Source organism: Pseudophryne corroboree, chromosome 2 (genome assembly GCF_028390025.1).
Source record: "Pseudophryne corroboree isolate aPseCor3 chromosome 2, aPseCor3.hap2, whole genome shotgun sequence".
Lineage (NCBI taxonomy): Eukaryota > Metazoa > Chordata > Amphibia > Anura > Myobatrachidae > Pseudophryne > Pseudophryne corroboree.
Window position 1 is genome coordinate 148,444,259 of NC_086445.1, and position 17,376 is coordinate 148,461,634.

At 47.5% G+C, this 17,376-nt stretch overlaps 1 protein-coding gene across 9 annotated transcripts in view; it reads left to right on the forward strand.

Annotated features, from left to right (window-relative positions):
* The window catches only part of NBEA (neurobeachin), a 1,049,301-nt gene that overhangs the window by 265,121 nt on the left and 766,804 nt on the right, over positions 1-17,376 (forward strand). For all 9 annotated transcript variants that reach the window (XM_063951811.1, XM_063951806.1, XM_063951798.1 and 6 more), the window contains exons 7-8: positions 2,225-2,344; positions 3,509-3,655. In XM_063951811.1, coding sequence (XP_063807881.1) covers positions 2,225-2,344; positions 3,509-3,655 — 267 coding nt within the window. The remainder of the gene's footprint in view (positions 1-2,224; positions 2,345-3,508; positions 3,656-17,376) is intronic.

A 17,376-nucleotide genomic window follows, 5' to 3' on the forward strand; every position in this document is an offset into this window, starting at 1 on the left:
ATCACAATGCATACAACAGATTGGATTAAATGCTAACAGACCCTAAAATGGCTAAAGGAGATAGTATTGTCATTTCAAATTGAAGAACAAGTCTACATAATACCCAAAGTGTACTAAATTGAAAGAGCTGATTTTAAGGTTACACAATGTAATCTTTGTATTTAATTACATCAATGTTTTATGTGGTTTGTATTTTTTCTTCTATCAAAGGACCCTAAACTATTTCCTACAAAATTATGATAATCCAATAGAGTTAAAATAAATGTAAAGCGTATTCAGCATTGATGTCTCTCCTCCCCCCCCCCAGAAACAGTGCTGCTACACAGGATCCGGATGACAATTCGGCAGTCAATAAGTTGACCTGCATTAGGTCAATGTGAATTTTTTTTCTTTCAACATTTTCATACTTTACCATCCACGTGGACTACGATTGGGAATAGTAACCTGTGCTGAGCGCAGTGAGCCATGCAGGTGGACACGAAGCACTAATTGGCGTTCCCGGTCATTTTACAGAAAAAAATCGACATCAACAAAAATAAAATAACTCATGTTGTCCTTTTCCTCTTCCTTTTCCCATGTTGAACTTGTGTATGTTGACCTTTTGGGTTGACCTAGACACCGTCGACCCTTTTCAGGTCGACACAATGTGCCACACCCCTGCTACACAATGTGCTACTTTGGCATAAAGTGTAGTAAATGAAATCTCAGCACAGTATTGAGGTGTGAATGCATTATACATAGTACATGAGAAGTGTTAGTTGGCTGTGCATAGTGGGAGTAATGAATAAAAACGTATAAATGTTTGGGTCACAGCGAGTAATCCTCTTTGGGAAGTTTGTGTGCATGCATTTGCACAGTGGGGACTACTGTAGTTGTCTTCTGAAATGTAGCGTGTAAAGGAAAAGTTGTGTTTGTTGGCCGATAGTAGGCGTTGGGTGAGATAAGAGTGCTCCTTGCCATGTGCTGAGTAAATGCATTGGCATGCTACTGAGCGAGGTTGTTTATGGGATGATGAGAACTCGGGTGTTTTTTTTTTTAATGTCGTTCATTTTGCACCAGAATTATAACAGGGTTTAGTCCTGTATTTCTAATGCAACATTCTGTATTTAGCAGCTTGGTCCAGTGTGAACAAATAAAAAGGCTTCAACAGTGCCACATTTAAAAGCACACTCTCCGCACTCAGCATGAATGTAATTGTGGTCCAGTTGGAAGGTTCCGGTATGAATGGTCGACCATGTTATGGTCGACAGTCATTAGGTCGACCACTATTGGTCGTCATTGGCATGGTCGATATGGACAAATGGTCGACACATGAAAGGTCAACACATGAAAAGGTCGACATGCGGGTTTTTTTTTTTACTTTTTTGGTGTCGATTTCTGCGTAAAGTGACGGGGAACCCCAATTAGTGCACCGCGTCCCCTCACATGGCTTGCTTCGCTTGCCATGCTTCGGGCAAGGTGCCTCGCTCCGCTACCGCTGCTCTCGTCACAGGTTACCGTTCCCAATCGTAGTCCACGTGGATCGTAAAGTATGGAAAAGTTCCCCAAAAGATTTTTTTTTTTTTTTTAAACTCATGTTGACCTTTCCACGTGTCGACCATTTTCATGTGTCGTCAATGTCGACCAATAGTGGTCGACCTAATGACTGTTGACCATAACATGGTCGACCATCCAAATGGATACCCAGTTGGAACTGCTGCTTTTAGAATGCAGTTGGTGAGGGGCAGTGGGACCCAGTGGCGTCACCTTGGTGCAGGTTCCTAGTGATTGCTTTATTCAAGAACATTTCTCTTTCTGCTGTGCGTAGGTGACGGCTGCATTTAATGGCTGTGTCAGTGATCAGTACTTATGTCTTCTACTCTGTACTAGAGATGGTTATGTCCGCATACGTTTTACTCTTGTGTTGTTTGGGGCATTATCTTATATAAAATGACTGCAGATCCTCAAAGTGAGCAATAAACCTTATTCTGTGGTGCAAGATAATAAATATTATGGGAGAAATTTAAATGTTTGAAAAGTATGTTGGGTGTCTGTTTTCTCCTGTCTATTAGATAGGAAAAAGCAGACACCCAACTGACTTTTCAAACATTTGAATCTCCCCCTATAAGTCTGAGTGGCTGGGAATGCAGGAACAATATATTGCCCCTATAGTAGCTATATGATGACACACCTGTTACTGCCTTGCTGTAATCTCTACTAACATGCGTAATACATTTCTTCCCAGTGGTACATGATCAGCATAGTACACATCTATAACCGCTGGAGAAACAGTGAAATCCGCTGCTATGTAAATGGACAGCTCGTATCTTATGGGGACATGGCCTGGCATGTCAACACGAACGATGTAAGTATTTATTACAGGGATCCAAACGTACTGACACTAAGCTCATGTCTGAGCTTATCCCGGATGTGACTGTATGCTGTGAGCTGTAATCCCTGGGTTTTATCTGCCTAATTAATATTAATAAAACTCTTTCCATCACACTCTTTATCATTTCCATAGATTCTGCAGGAAGCCTTTGTGCTGTACAGGATATGCATTGTGTCCAGTGGTGGGAGGAGAAGGATGTTTGTAGTATCTCAGATACTTGAATAACTATTCACTTACGCATAGTGCAGGTTCATAGGAGACAGGCAGGTTGTAGCTTAGCTTTAAATAGCAGTCCAGAATGACAATGATCTGACTCCATAGTGGTCTGTTTTAGTGTCTTTTAGTATCACTGTAATGTAATAAAAGTCAGACTTATCGTCTGTGTCAGACAACGCTACAGACCTCCGTCCCCATTATCCTCAGTGGGGACTGTGGTCTGGACCATTTTACCAATTTTGACTTTAGCCGTTCTACCCCTATGATTTGAGCATTGCTGGAAAGGGATATGATTCTTCCCTGGCAGCCTCCATGCTCCTCCCGTCTTTTGTATTGCAACCACTGTAACTTTACTGCAGAGTCCTGCCTGGAGACCTTCTTACACGGAGTCACGGTACCAGCAAGAGGTTTCTCATAAGTTGCTCCGGAACATAGGCCCAAATATATTAAGCCTTAACAAGACATAAAATGGAGACGGATAAAGAGTGATAAAGTGCCAGCCAATCAGCTTCCTAACTGCCATGTTACAGGCTGTGATTGGCTGGTCATTCATCACTCTATCTATCTCCTCTGTATCTCTTGTTAAGGCTTACTACATTTGGGCCATAATTTCTTTTTGCCGTGATCCGCTACTGCAATAGTTCCAGCATGCAGCTTTTTTTCCTTATATTTTTTTTTTTTTTTAAATAGAGCCAAATGCTTGTGTTACCTGAACCTCAGAATTAGGTGGTGATGTACAAGAACCTCTGTAGCTTTTCATTAATGAGAAGACAAGGGATGATGGGAAAGCGTTTTTACAGGGGGCAGTTAATTTCTTGCCGTAAAAGAGTTGTCCATTCACGATACATCTTCTGAAACATGCTTATGTAACATTGTCCTTTTTAATATTTCCTATTTGTGTATTTTTCTTTTCTTTTGAAGAGTTATGACAAATGCTTCCTCGGCTCATCAGAAACCGCTGATGCAAACAGAGTATTCTGTGGTCAGCTCGGAGCAGTATACGTCTTCATAGAGGCTTTAAATCCCGCTCAGATCTTTGCCATACACCAGCTTGGACCGGGTTATAAGGTGAGAGATTCTTTTGTACGTTACAATCTAGTTTTCAGCACATCTGTCAGCGACTGTTTCGCTGCGTCTCAGATATGGCGGTGAACCCTGTATACAGCATTGATTATTCATTTGTTAGTGACACCAAGGCGTTCTGTGTCCATATAAAAGCAGAAGGCTTATCCCTTTTCCACTTCACCGGGCTCATTATTCCGGATAATACAGAAGTGGTAGTTTTTCGACAAATAAATCAATTCTTTTAGTATTACCATACATCAAATTCAGTTTTCTTAGAATTCATTATAATAATGTGTTAAAGGGATGCTCTCATGCCCCTGTCAGGCTCATGTGGGGCCACGTACAGTCTGGTATTGGACATTACACCATTTCTTGGGTCCTTTGTTGTCGACATAACCTGGGCGGTTCCATATACTAGGTTGACATTTATTTATTGACGGGAATGTCGATATGAACATTGTTGGCACTACTGCAATGTCGATAATATTGTTTTTAGGCAAGCCAATGCCTAGCCCTAATGTCGACATTTCATTATCCGGCCGTTTCGCCATGTCAGCGTCAGAAATGTTGACATCACTGTCGACAATCTGACTACCAACCTGAGGCTGCAGAAACTAAAGCTGGGCACACACCTTGTTGACTTGACGGCGGATTCGCCGTCACGCTGACAAAGCGGCCGTTGCAGGTAAGTATATACACTTACCGATTGGCCGCTCAATGTGTTGTCCTGGCGTCACAGCTGGGCGGGTATCTTCGGAACGATGTCGTTCACATACATATTGAATATAAACACCCGCTGAAAGCCTTACTATATATCACGCTTTCAAGCAGCCGATATATCGCCTAGTGTGTACCCAGCATAAAAGGGGTGAGAGAGGAATGGCACAGTGGGAACTATAATCAGATATCTGTCACTCTGATCTCACGTACAGATGGAGCCATGCTCATCTATCCCTTTAATAGGATTAACTGAGCCAGGGCAGTCAGACTTAATCCCCTGCTGTAATGATTTAATCCCCTGATGTATTGTTCTCTCTGTATTGTATTGCAGCTGAAAGGCTTATGCTAATAAGCCTTGGTTCACCTAGGCCATAGGTCTGCAAACTTGGTCCTCATTACCCCACACAGTGCATGTTTTGCAGGCCTCCTCACAGAATCGCAAGTGAAATAATTAACTCCACCTGCGGACCTTTTAAAATGTGTTTGTGAGTAATTATTAATACACCTGTGCACCTGCTGGATTACCTGCAAAACATGCACTGTGTGGGGTAATGAGGACAGAGTTTGCAGACCTATGACCTAGGCTCAGCAGAGAAGGCTAGATGAGCTGGGCTCCATCTGTATGACGGAAGTATCTGTGTCCCAGTTGTACATAGAAGTATGCACACCATTCATGTTTATCTGTAGATTGCAGAGTATCTCTATTCTCACGTATGGGTTTTGTATCAGACTTTGCGCTAATGCAAGTATTCAATCTTTCTTACATATTTTACATTTGCGGTTTAATTTCCATATAAATCTATGAAATAAGTTAGTGGAATGTGAGGACTGATTTCTGCAGCTCTTACATTCTACAACGGTCTGTAATACCACCGTGTGACGCAGGTAACATTATCCACTACAACACTCTTATTTATGGGGCTGCAATAAATCCTCAAAACATGTCCTGGGCATGAAACCGCAGCGCCCCGTCTGCTCCATATACACATTGATTGGATATTGACCATAGCTGATGCACTGCCGTATTTGTGCATGTTGTTATTTTCCCCCCCTTCGTAACTTAACTGGAAGACATTATTAAATATTGAGCCTTCCTATCGGGTGAATCCCAGTGGGGTATATTTATCATAACAGTTGTATGACCATGTACAATAGGTTTTAGGGTTACAAACACGGCTACTGGCAGAAGGCGGCACTTGCCACACACACCTTTCATTGTTTCTCACACGGTCATGTTTTCTCTTCCTTTCTGCGATCGCATCCAATAAAACCAGACTCTCCTCTCCCAATGTGATTTTGGTTTGCAGAAAAACAGGGGTGGGTGGGACTGTAGTGTCTGGGGCAGGGTTATGTTTGTTGCCATAAACCTAAACGTATCACTACATGAACCGGGTACGCTTATGCTCAGACACAAATAAATTACATTTCATCCATGCTATATTTACCTTATGTGGATATGGTCAGAGTGCATTTCAATTAATATATTTAATGAGCATCATTTTTGTCAGGAGCTGTCCAACCAGCCAATAACAGCTCCTTGGGTATGGAGGATTGTTATCCGGAACCTTCTGTCTCCTTATAGCAGCTTTTTCCAAGTGCTTGGAGGGCATCCAACCCACAATCGGATGTGATGCAGACGATAGACAGTCATTAGGTCTACACCATAGGGTGGACAGGGTCAAAAGATCGATACACAAAAACAATTGGGTGTTATTTTGTTTTTCAAACTTTTTTACCCAAAGTTGTTGAAATGCATCCTCTCGTGGGCACGCTAACTTTTGACCCTGTTGACCTTTTGACGGTCTATCAACTACCTCCTCCCACAATAAGAATAAGTGACGGTTAAGGTGTGTACACACAGTGAGATAAATCTAAGATTTCTCTAACATCCTTATGGGATACTGGGGTCATTCCTTAATACAATGGGTATAGAGAGTCTCCGCAGGAGGCAAGGCACATAAAGTCTTCAGCAGGGTGTGCGGGCTCCTCCCCTCTATGCCCCCACCCACAAGCCAGTTTAGAAAAATGTGCACTCAGAAGAGGATGCACACTCTGGAGCTCCAGAGAGTTTTCTTCAGTTTCTCTGACGTCCTAGTGGATGCTGGGAACTCCGTAAGGACCATGGGGAATAGACGGGCTCCGCAGGAGACTGGGCACTCTAAAAAAAGATTAGGTACTATCTGGTGTGCACTGGCTCCTCCCTCTATGCCCCTCCTCCAGACCTCAGTTAGAATCTGTGCCCGGCCAGAGCTGGGTGCTCCTAGTGGGCTCTCCTGAGCTTACTAGAAAAGAAAGTATTTATTACTTTTTTTATTTTCAGTGAGCTTCTGCTGGCAACAGACTCACTGATACGTAGGACTAAGGGGAGAGAAGCAAACCTACCTGCTTGCAGCTAGCTTGTGCTTCTTAGGCTACTGGACACCATTAGCTCCAGAGGGTTCGAACACAGGCACCTGTCCTCGATCGTCCGTTCCCGGAGCCGCGCCGCCGTCCCCCTTGCAGAGCCAGAAGAACAGAAGCTGGAAGACGACGAAATCGGCGGCTGAAGACTCCTGTCTTCATTAAGGTAGCGCACAGCACCGCAGCTGTGCGCCATTGCTCCCAACACACTTACACACTCCGGTCACTGTAGGGTGCAGGGCGCTGGATGGGGGGGGGCCTGGGCTGCAATTGAGGTACCTTTGGCACAAAAACATACATATATACAGTCTAGCACTGTATATATGTAAAAACCCCCGCCATTATTTTACACTGAAAGCAGGACAGAAGCCCGCCACTGAGGGGGCGGGGCCTTCTTCCTCAGCACACCAGCGCCATTTTCCCTTCACAGCTCCGCTGGAAGCAAGCTCCCCAGGCTCTCCCCTGCAGTATCCAGGTACAAGTCGGGTTAAAAAGAGAGGGGGGGCACATAAATTTAGGCGCAAATCAATACAAAGAAGCAGCTATTGGGAAAATCACTTATTAGCAGTGTAAATCCCTGTGTTATATAGCGCTGTGGTGTGTGCTGGCATACTCTCTCTCTGTCTCCCCAAAGGACTTTGTGGGGTCCTGTCCTCAGTCTGAGCATTCCCTGTGTGTGTGCGGTGTGTCGGTACGGCTGTGTCGACATGTTTGATGAGGAAGGTTACGTGGAGGCGGAGCAAGGGCAGATAAGTGTGGTATCGCCCCCGTTGGGGCCGACACCTGATTGGATGGATATGTGGAAGGTCTTAAATGACAATGTAAACTCCTTACATAAAAGGTTTGATGACGCTGCAGCCTTGGGACAGCCGGGGTCTCAGCCCGCGCCTGCCCAGGCTACTCAAAAACCGTCAGGGGCTCATAAACGCCCTCTACCTCAGATGGTTGACACAGATGCCACGTGGACAAGGCGCTGACACGCTTATCTAAAAAGGTGGCCCTGCCGTCTCAGGATACGGCCGCCTTAAAGGAGCCTGCGGATAGAAAGCAGGAAGCTATCCTGAAGTCAGTGTATACACACTCTGGTACTCTACTGAGACCTGCTATTGCTTCAGCCTGGATGTGTAGTGCTGTAGCAGCGTGGACAGATACTCTGTTAGACGACATAGATTCCCTCGACAGAGATACTGTTTTGCTAACCCTGGGCCATATCAAAGACGTCGTCTTATATATGCGAGATGCTCAGATGGACATTTGCCTGCTGGGCTCTAGAATTAATGCTATGTCCATTTCTGCCAGGAGGGTCTTATGGACTCGGCAATGGACAGGAGATGCTGATTCTAAAAAACACATGGAGGTTTTGCCTTATAAGGGTGAAGAATTGTTTGGGGACAGTCTGTCGGACCTCGTGTCTACAGCGACAGCTGGAAAGTCGACTTTCTTGCCTCAGGTTTCCTCACAGCCTAAGAAAGCACCGTATTATCAAATGCAGTCCTTTCGTTCCCAAAAAGGCAAGAGGGTCAGGGGTGCATCCTTTCTTGCCAGAGGCAGGGGTAGAGGTAGGAAGCTGCACCATGCAGCAAGTTCCCAGGAACAAAAGTCCTCCCCTGCTCCCACTAAGTCTACCGCATGGCGTTGGGGCTCCACGGGCGGAGCCAGGTGCGGTGGGGGCGCGTCTCCGAAACTTCAGCAGCCAGTGGGTTCGTTCACAGGTGGATCTCTGGGCTATACAAATTGTATCTCAGGGATACAAGCTGGAATTCGAAGCGACTCCCCCCCGCCGTTACCTCAAATCAGCCTTGCCAGCTTCCCCCATGGAAAGGGAGGTAGTGCTGGCGGCAATTCACAAGCTGTACCTCCAGCAAGTGATTGTCAGGGTCCCCCTCCTTCAACAGGGAAGGGGTTACTATTCCACAATGTTTGTGGTACCGAAACCGGACGGTTCGGTGAGACCCATTCTGAATCTAAAGTCCTTGAACACTTAAATAAAGAAATTCAAGTTCAAAATGGAATCGCTCAGAGCGGTTATTGCAAGCCTGGAAGAGGGGGATTTTATGGTGTCGCTGGACATCAAAGATGCTTACTTGCACGTCCCCATTTACCCACCTCACCAGGAGTACCTCAGATTTGTGGTACAGGACTGTCATTACCAATTCCAGACGTTGCCGTTTGGCCTGTCCACGGCACCGAGAATATTTACCAAGGTAATGGCCGAAATGATGATACTCCTTCGGCAGAAGGGAGTTATAATTATCCCGTACTTGGACGATCTCCTCATAAAGGCGAGGTCCAGGGAGCAGTTGTTGATCAGCGTAACACTCTCTCAGGAGGTGTTACTACAGCACGGCTGGATTCTGAATGTTCCAAAGTCGCAGCTGATTCCTACGACGCGTCTGCTTTTCCTGGGCATGATTCTGGACACAGAACAGAAGAAGGTGTTTCTCCCGGTGGAGAAGGCCCAGGAATTAGCATCCCTGGTCAGGGACCTCCTGAAACCAAAACAGGTATCGGTGCATCACTGCACGCGAGTCCTGGGAAAGATGGTGGCTTCATACGAAGCCATTCCCTTCGGCAGATTCCATGCGAGGATCTTTCAGTGGGATCTGTTGGACAAGTGGTCCGGATCGCATCTTCAGATGCATCGACTGATCACCCTGTCCCCCCAGGGCCAGGGTGTCTCTTCTGTGGTGGCTGCAGAGTGCTCACCTTCTCGAGGGCCGCAGGTTCGGCATACAGGACTGGGTCCTGGTGACCACGGATGCAAGCCTCCGAGGGTGGGGGGCAGTCACTCAGGGAAGAAACTTCCAAGGGCTGTGGTCAAGTCTGGAGACTTCTCTACACATAAATATACTGGAATTGAGGGCCATTTACAACGCCCTGAGTCAAGCAGAGCCCCTGCTTCAAAACCGGCCAGTGCTGATTCAGTCAGACAACATCACGGCGGTCGCCCATGTAAACCGCCAGGGCGGCACAAGAAGCAGGATGGCAATGGCGGAAGCCACAAAGATTCTTCGATGGGCGGAGAGTCACGTGCAAGCACTATCAGCAGTGTTTATTCCGGGAGTGGACAACTGGGAAGCAGACTTCCTCAGCAGACACGACCTCCACCCGGGAGAGTGGGGACTTCATCAGGAAGTCTTCCAACTGATTGCAAACCGATGGGAACTGCCACAGGTGGACATGATGGCGTCCCGCCTCAACAAAAAGCTAAAAAGATATTGCGCCAGGTCAAGGGACCCTCAGGCGATTGCTGTGGACGCCCTAGTGACACCGTGGGTGTACCAGTCGGTATATGTGTTTCCTCCTCTTCCTCTCATACCAAAAGTACTGAGAATAGTAAGAAAGAGTGGAATAAGAACAATACTCATTGTTCCGGACTGGCCAAGAAGGACTTGGTACCCGGAACTGCAAGAAATGCACACAGAGGACCCATGGCCTCTGCCTCTCAGACAGGACTTGCTGCAACAAGGGCCCTGTCGGTTCCAAGTCTTACCGCGGCTGCGTTTGACGGCATGGCGGTTGAATGCCGGATCCTAGCGGAAAAAGGCATTCCAGATGAAGTTATTCCTACGCTGATAAAAGCTAGGAAAGACGTGACAGCAAAACATTATCACCGTATATGGCGGAAGTATGTTGCTTGGTGTGAGGCCAGGAAGGCCCCTACTGAGGAATTAAAGCTGGGTCGATTCCTGCACTTCCTACAGTCAGGGGTGACTATGGGCCTAAAATTGGGGTCCATAAAGGTCCAGATTTCGGCCCTATCCATTTTCTTTCAAAAAGAACTGGCTTCACTGCCTAAGGTTCAGACATTTGTTAAGGAAGTGCTGCATATTCAGCCCCCTTTTGTGCCACCAGTGGCACCCTGGGATCTTAACGTTGTGTTGGATTTCCTGAAATCCCACTGGTTTGAGCCACTTAAGACCGTGGAACTAAAGTATCTCACGTGGAAAGTAGTCATGCTGTTGGCCTTAGCATCGGCTAGGCGTGTGTCGGAGTTGGCGGCTTTGTCATGTAAAAGCCCATATCTGATCTTCCATATAAACAGGGCAGAATTGAGGACTCGTCCCCAATTTCTCCCAAAGGTGGTGTCATCGTTTCATTTGAACCAACCTATTGTGGTGCCTGCGGCTACTCGGGACTTGGAGGACTCCAAGTTGCTGGACGTAGTCAGGGCTTTGAAAATATATGTTTCCAGAACGGCTGGAGTCAGGAAGACTGACTCGCTGTTTATCTTGCATGCACCCAACAAGCTGGGTGCTCCTGCTTCAAAGCAGACTATTGCTCGCTGGATCTGTAGCACGATTCAGCAGGCTCATTCTGCGGCTGGATTGCCGCATCCAAAATCGGTAAAAGCCCATTCCACAAGGAAGGTGGGCTCTTCTTGGGCGGCTGCCCGAGGGGTCTCGGCATTACAGCTTTGCCGAGCTGCTACTTGGTCGGGTTCAAACACATTTGTAAAGTTCTACAAGTTTGATACCCTGGCTGATGAGGACCTTGTGTTTGCTCATTCGGTGCTGCAGAGTCATCCGCACTCTCCCGCCCGCTTGGGAGCTTTGGTATAATCCCCATGGTCCTTACGGAGTTCCCAGCATCCACTAGGACGTCAGAGAAAATAAGAATTTACTCACCGGTAATTCTATTTCTCGTAGTCCGTAGTGGATGCTGGGCGCCCGTCCCAAGTGCGGACTCTCTGCAATACGTGTATATAGTTATTGCTTAACTAAGGGTTATTGTTATGAGCCATCCGTTGAGTGAGGCTCAGTTGTTGTTCATACTGTTAACTGGGTAAGGTTATCACAAGTTGTACGGTGTGATTGGTGTGGCTGGTATGAGTCTTACCCTGGATTCAAAATTTCCTTTCCTTGTTATGTCAGCTCTTCCGGGCACAGTTTCTTTAACTGTGGTCTGGAGGAGGGGCATAGAGGGAGGAGCCAGTGCACACCAGATAGTACCTAATCTTTTTTTAGAGTGCCCAGTCTCCTGCGGAGCCCGTCTATTCCCCATGGTCCTTACGGAGTTCCCAGCATCCACTACGGACTACGAGAAATAGAATTACCGGTGAGTAAATTCTTATTTTCTTTTAAACTTTTATTATTTTGGGTATGCTGTCTGGACAACAGCATACCTGCATCGAGGGAGCCCACGGGGTGGGACGGTTACCGGCCTTTTAAGGTGCAGAGCTGATCCCCGCTGCAGGACCACTGTCCTGAGGGGATGTTTGTTACCGCTGGGCATTGCGCTCAGTGAGCTCACCCGCAGCACGCCCGCTGGACATGTCTGAAAATGCGTAGAGTGGTGAGTACACTCCGGGGACCCCGCTATGGGGGCCTGCTGGCGAGGTGCGGCAAAATGGCGGGTAGAGGCGACGGACTACCTGGAGGGGGTCCCCCGCCTCTCCCCCCCCCCCCCTCTTCACTGGTGTGTAGGTGATAGCCACTGGACCACCAGGGGGACTTTCACACATTAAAAAGCTGGAAATAGCCAGTATAATCATATACAGAAGCTCCGGCCGCCATTAGGGGGCGGAGCTTAACTCAGAGCGGGACTAGAAGCTCTGCTGGCACCTTCCTGTTTCTCCTCATGCAGCAAGGACGCCGAGCTCCTCACTGGCACTACAGACAAGCTGAGTACATTGTGTGGAGGGGTTAAGCAGAGTTGGCAGCATATAAACAGCGCTGATAACAGCTCTTTATATAATTTAGAGCTCTCATAAACAATCACAGCAGCCAGCACTCTCACTGGGGGTGCTAGGTTTTCTTGGTGTGCTGGTCTCCATTCCTCTGGGTTCCCATACACATACCACTGGGGTGTTACAGTGCCTGCATAAGTGTGTTTGTGTGTGGGTGTACACTTTTTGCAACATGGTCAAAAAGCTTACTTGCATGGTTTGCAGTGCAAAATTCTCCCCCATGTCTACCTCAACGGTCACGTGAGCAATGCATGTCCCCTCCGCTTAGTGGGATTTCTGCAGGGGAGTCGCAAGCACCACCATGGGTTAATAATATAAAATCCATGATAGACAAAATGTCTTTACAGTTTTCTGTCAATACGCAACAGACGCAGCAAATGCAACAGGCTCTAAATGACCTGTCTGCCAGGGTGGATAAATTGACCCCTTCCCCGGGACAAACGCATAAGCATGGTTTGTCAGCCATTACCTCAGATTCTGAGGAAGAAGTGCTGGAAGAAGGGGATGGGGAACCGGACTCGCTTACGGAGTCCCAGTCCTTGTCACAGGGCACCGGAGCCTTTAATTCCGGCTATAAGAGAGGTATTGGGCATACCATCAGCAGACCCTGTTCAAGAGGACCCCTTTTTTATGTTACAGAAAAGGGCCAAATTATATTTTCCTGAGTCAAAGGATTTAGAGGACTCCTTTAAGATGGAAAAATCCTGAGAAAAAATTTCAGGTGTCAAAACGGTTCATATCTGCTTTCCCCTTTGAACTGTCAGGGAATAAGGTGTGAGAGAGCCCCCCCGGTAGTGGATGCCTCAGTCGCACGCCTGTCTAAGAAGGTGGTGCTCCCTGTCCCAGATGCATCAACACTAAAAGATGTAGGGGATAGGAAAATAGAGGCTACGCTTAAGTCTATGTACACAGCGAGCGGGGCATCTCAGCGCCCAGTCCTAGCTAGTTGCTGGATGTCAAAGGCTATATATACCCGGGCAACGCAGGATCAGGAGGGCCTTTTAGGTGACATGTCTCTGTCACGAGCGGGCGTATTGCTCAAACAAATCCAGGATACCGCTCGGGTCCTGTGCGAAGCGCAGAAAGAGCTAGGAGCTATTAATGCGAGCAATACTGCCATGGCAGTTCAGCCCGTAGGGCACTGTGGCTGCGTCAGTGGATCGCGGACGTGGATTAAAAGTGCAGCGTGGAATCTCTTCCCTTCTCAGGTGAAAGGTTGTTTGGAAGTGAGTTGGATGACTGGATTTCCAAGGCTATGGCAGGGAAATCCACTTTCCTTCTGTCTGGAACCCCACAAGTTATGCGTTCTTTTCCAGGACCGTCACAGCAGTCCTTTCGGTCTGCCAGGTTTCGCTCAAGAGTGAGGGGAGCCTCCAATGCAGTCAGAGGCACCAGAGGTAAGCTTAAGAAGTCAGCGACTACAGGATCTCAGGAGCTGAGCACCGGTGCAACGGCTTCCAAGATCTCAGCAGACGGTGTTCCCCCACCCCGAGAGACACTCTAGGTGGGAGCGCGTTTAATTCACTTCAGCCAAGTGTGGGAAGACTCTTGCCAAGATTTCTGGGTCAGGGATCTTATTTCTCACGGTTACAGGCTGGAGTTTGACACAGCTCCTCCCCAACGATATTTCCGATCGGGCTTGCCAGCCTCGGAAGACTCTCAGATTATCCTACAACAGGCCATAAAGAAATTGGTCCAGTCCCAAGTGATTTCTCCAGTACCAATCCAACAACAGGGTCAGGGTTATTATTCCAACCTGTTTGTGGTACCAAAGCCAGACGGCTCGGTAAGACCCATCCTGAATTTAAAATCACTAAACCCTTATCTAAGAGTTTTCAAGTTCAAGATGGAATCCCTAAAAGCAGTGATTCTCTGTTTAGAGAAAAAAGAGTTTCTGGCGTCCTTGGATGTAAAGGACGTGTATCTCCATATACCAATTTGGCCGCCTCATAAGGCTTACCTCTGGTTCGCTTTACAAGACGACCACTATCCGTTCCGGGCGTTGCCGTTTGGACTGTCCACGGCTCAGCGGGTATTCACAAAGGTGATGGCGGAGATGATGCTCCTACTCAGGACTCAGGGAATCAACGTGGTTCCTTATCTGGACGATCTCCTGATAAAGGCAAGATCACAGGAGCTTCTAGTGCTCAGAGTCAACTCCACTATTCAGGTGCTTTCGCATCACGGATAGATTCTGAATTTACAGAAGTCCCATTTGTTACCGTCTCAACGACTCCAGTTTCTGGGAATGATCCTGGATACAGTGGAACAGAAGGTGTTCCTCCCGTAGGAAAAGGTGACAACCCTCCAGGACTTGGTCAGATACTCTGTTTTCGGTCCATCTTTGCATCCGCTTGCTGGGCAAGATGGTGGCCTCGTACGAGGCGATCGAATATGGAAGTTTCCATGCCATGACTTTTTCAGCTGGATGTATTGAACAAGTGGTCATGTTCACACCTACATATGCATCAAATCATACGTCGTTCACCACAAGCGAGGATGTCACTCCTGTGGTGGTTGCATTCTCCAAACCTTCTAGCCGGCCGGAGCTTCGGGATTCAAGATTGGATCCTCCTCACGACAGACACAAGTCTGAAGGGATGGGGAGCAGTGACTCAAGAAGTCCAGTTCCAGGGCCGGTGGACTTCCTATCAACATTCTGGAGTTGCGGGCTGTGTACAACGCTCTGCTTCAGCCTATTCTCTACTTCGGAACCAGGCCATCCAGGTCCAGTCAGACAACATGACGACGGGGGCATACATCAATCGTCAAAGTGGAACAAACAGCAAAGCTTGCATGAGAGAAGTATCCAAGATACTCTCCTGGATGGACAAACTCGCAAAGGCTGTTTCAGCCATCTTCATATCGGGAGTGGACAACTGGGAAGCGGACTTCCTCAGTCGTCACAACCTCCATCCCGGGGAATGGGGACTCAACGAACGAGTGTTCAATCAGATTGTGGCTCTGTGGGGTCGTCCACAGATCGACCTAATGACGTCTCGGCTCAACAAGAAGTTCAGCCGATATTGCTCAAGAACCAGGGACCCTCAGGCAGTGGCAGTGGATGCACTGACAACCAGGTGGTCCTACCGACTGGTGTATCTGTTCCCTCTGATTCCGTTAATCCCTAGGGTGTTAAAGAGAATCGGAAGTCAAAGAGCAGAGGCGATCCTGGTGGCCCCAGATTGGCCTCGAAGGACCTGGTACGCGGATCTTCTGGACATGTTGGTCGAGGATCTTTGGCCTCTACCTCTAAGAGGGGATCTACTTCAACAAGGACCGTTCGTCTACCCGGACTTACGGCGTCTTCATTTGACGGCTTGGCGGTTGAGCGACAGATCCTAGATCAAAAGGGCCTGAACAATGAAGTAATATCCACTATGCTCCAGGCGCGGAAACCGGTGACATCATCACATTAGTATCATATCTGGAGGAGATATATATCCTGGTGTGAGAAGGAGAGACTTCCACCTGCTGATTTTAAACTAGGACGCTTCCTGCGTTTTCTGCACGCTGGCGTGGATTTGGGCATGCGTCTGGGATCTCTTAAAGTTCAGATTTCGGCCTTATCACTATTCTTCCAGAAGAAATTGGCAGATCTGCCTGAAGTGCAGACCTTTCTCCAGGGGGTTCTACATATACAACCTCCCATTGTGCCTCCAACAGCACCATGGGAGCTGGATGTTGTGTTCAATTTCCTACAGTCATCATGGTTCGAACCTCTGACGTCAGTGGAAGACAAGTACCTTACGTGGAAGACTAATGTTGCTGGCCCTGGCATATGCCAGGTGTGTTTCAGAATTGGTGGCCTTTTCGTGTAAGAGTCCTTATTTGATTTTCCACGAGGATAGAGCAGAGCTCAGAACACGGCAACAGTTTCTGCCAAAGGTGGTCTCGGCATTCCACCTCAGTCAAGCTATCGTGGTTCCGTCTAGTTCAGGAAACCCTGACATCCCAGAATTGCTGGATGCTGTTAGAGCCTTGAAGACCTACGTCAACAGAATGGCTCGGACTAGGAAGACGGATTGCCTCTTTGTGCTTTACGATGTGCAAAAGAAGGGTTGCCCTGCGCCAAAGCAGTCTATTGCTCATTGGATTCAGATGACCATTCAACAAGCGTATGTGTCGGCAGCATTACCTAAGTCTCTGAAAGCCCACTCTACAAGAGCGGTGGGGATCTTCCTGGGCGGCTGCCAGAGGAGTCTCGGCTTTACAACTTTGCAGAACGGCTACCTGCCCATTGTGGAAGCTTTGGGACATCCCCATCGTATTAAGCAATGACCCCAGTATGCCATATGGATGATAGAGAAAATAGGATTTTAATTACCTACCGGTAAATCCTTCTCTCGAAGTCCATATGGGATACTAGGCGCCTGCCTTGGTGCAGAGTTTTTCTGCAGTTTCTTGTTCAAGTTATCCTGTTCAGTATTACTGTTTGTTAGACTAGTTGCCACATGTTATGAACAATGTGTTCAAAATGTATTTCCAGTTGTTCTGGATTGTGTGTTCTGGTGTGCTGGTATGAATCTCACCACATATTGCACTTATGTTCCTTCTCTCAAGTATGTCCATCCTCCTTCGGGCACAGTTATACCTTAATTGGCTTGTGGGTGGGGGCATAGAGGGGAGGAGCCAGCACACCCTGCTAAAGACTTTATGTGCCCTGCCTCCTGCGGAGACCCTCTATACCCATCGTATTAAAGAATGACCCCAATATCCCATATGGACTACGAGAAAAGGATTTACCGACATGTAATTAAAATCCTATTTTTGACTGTATAATCAAAATCTTATGAAAACTTAGTGCATATCTCAAGGTGTTAGGCAGCTTGCGATACTGATTCGATCCCGATGCACAGTCCCGTGGGGCCGGTATTACAAGGCTAGATAGACTGTGTCGGCAAGTCAATCTTGA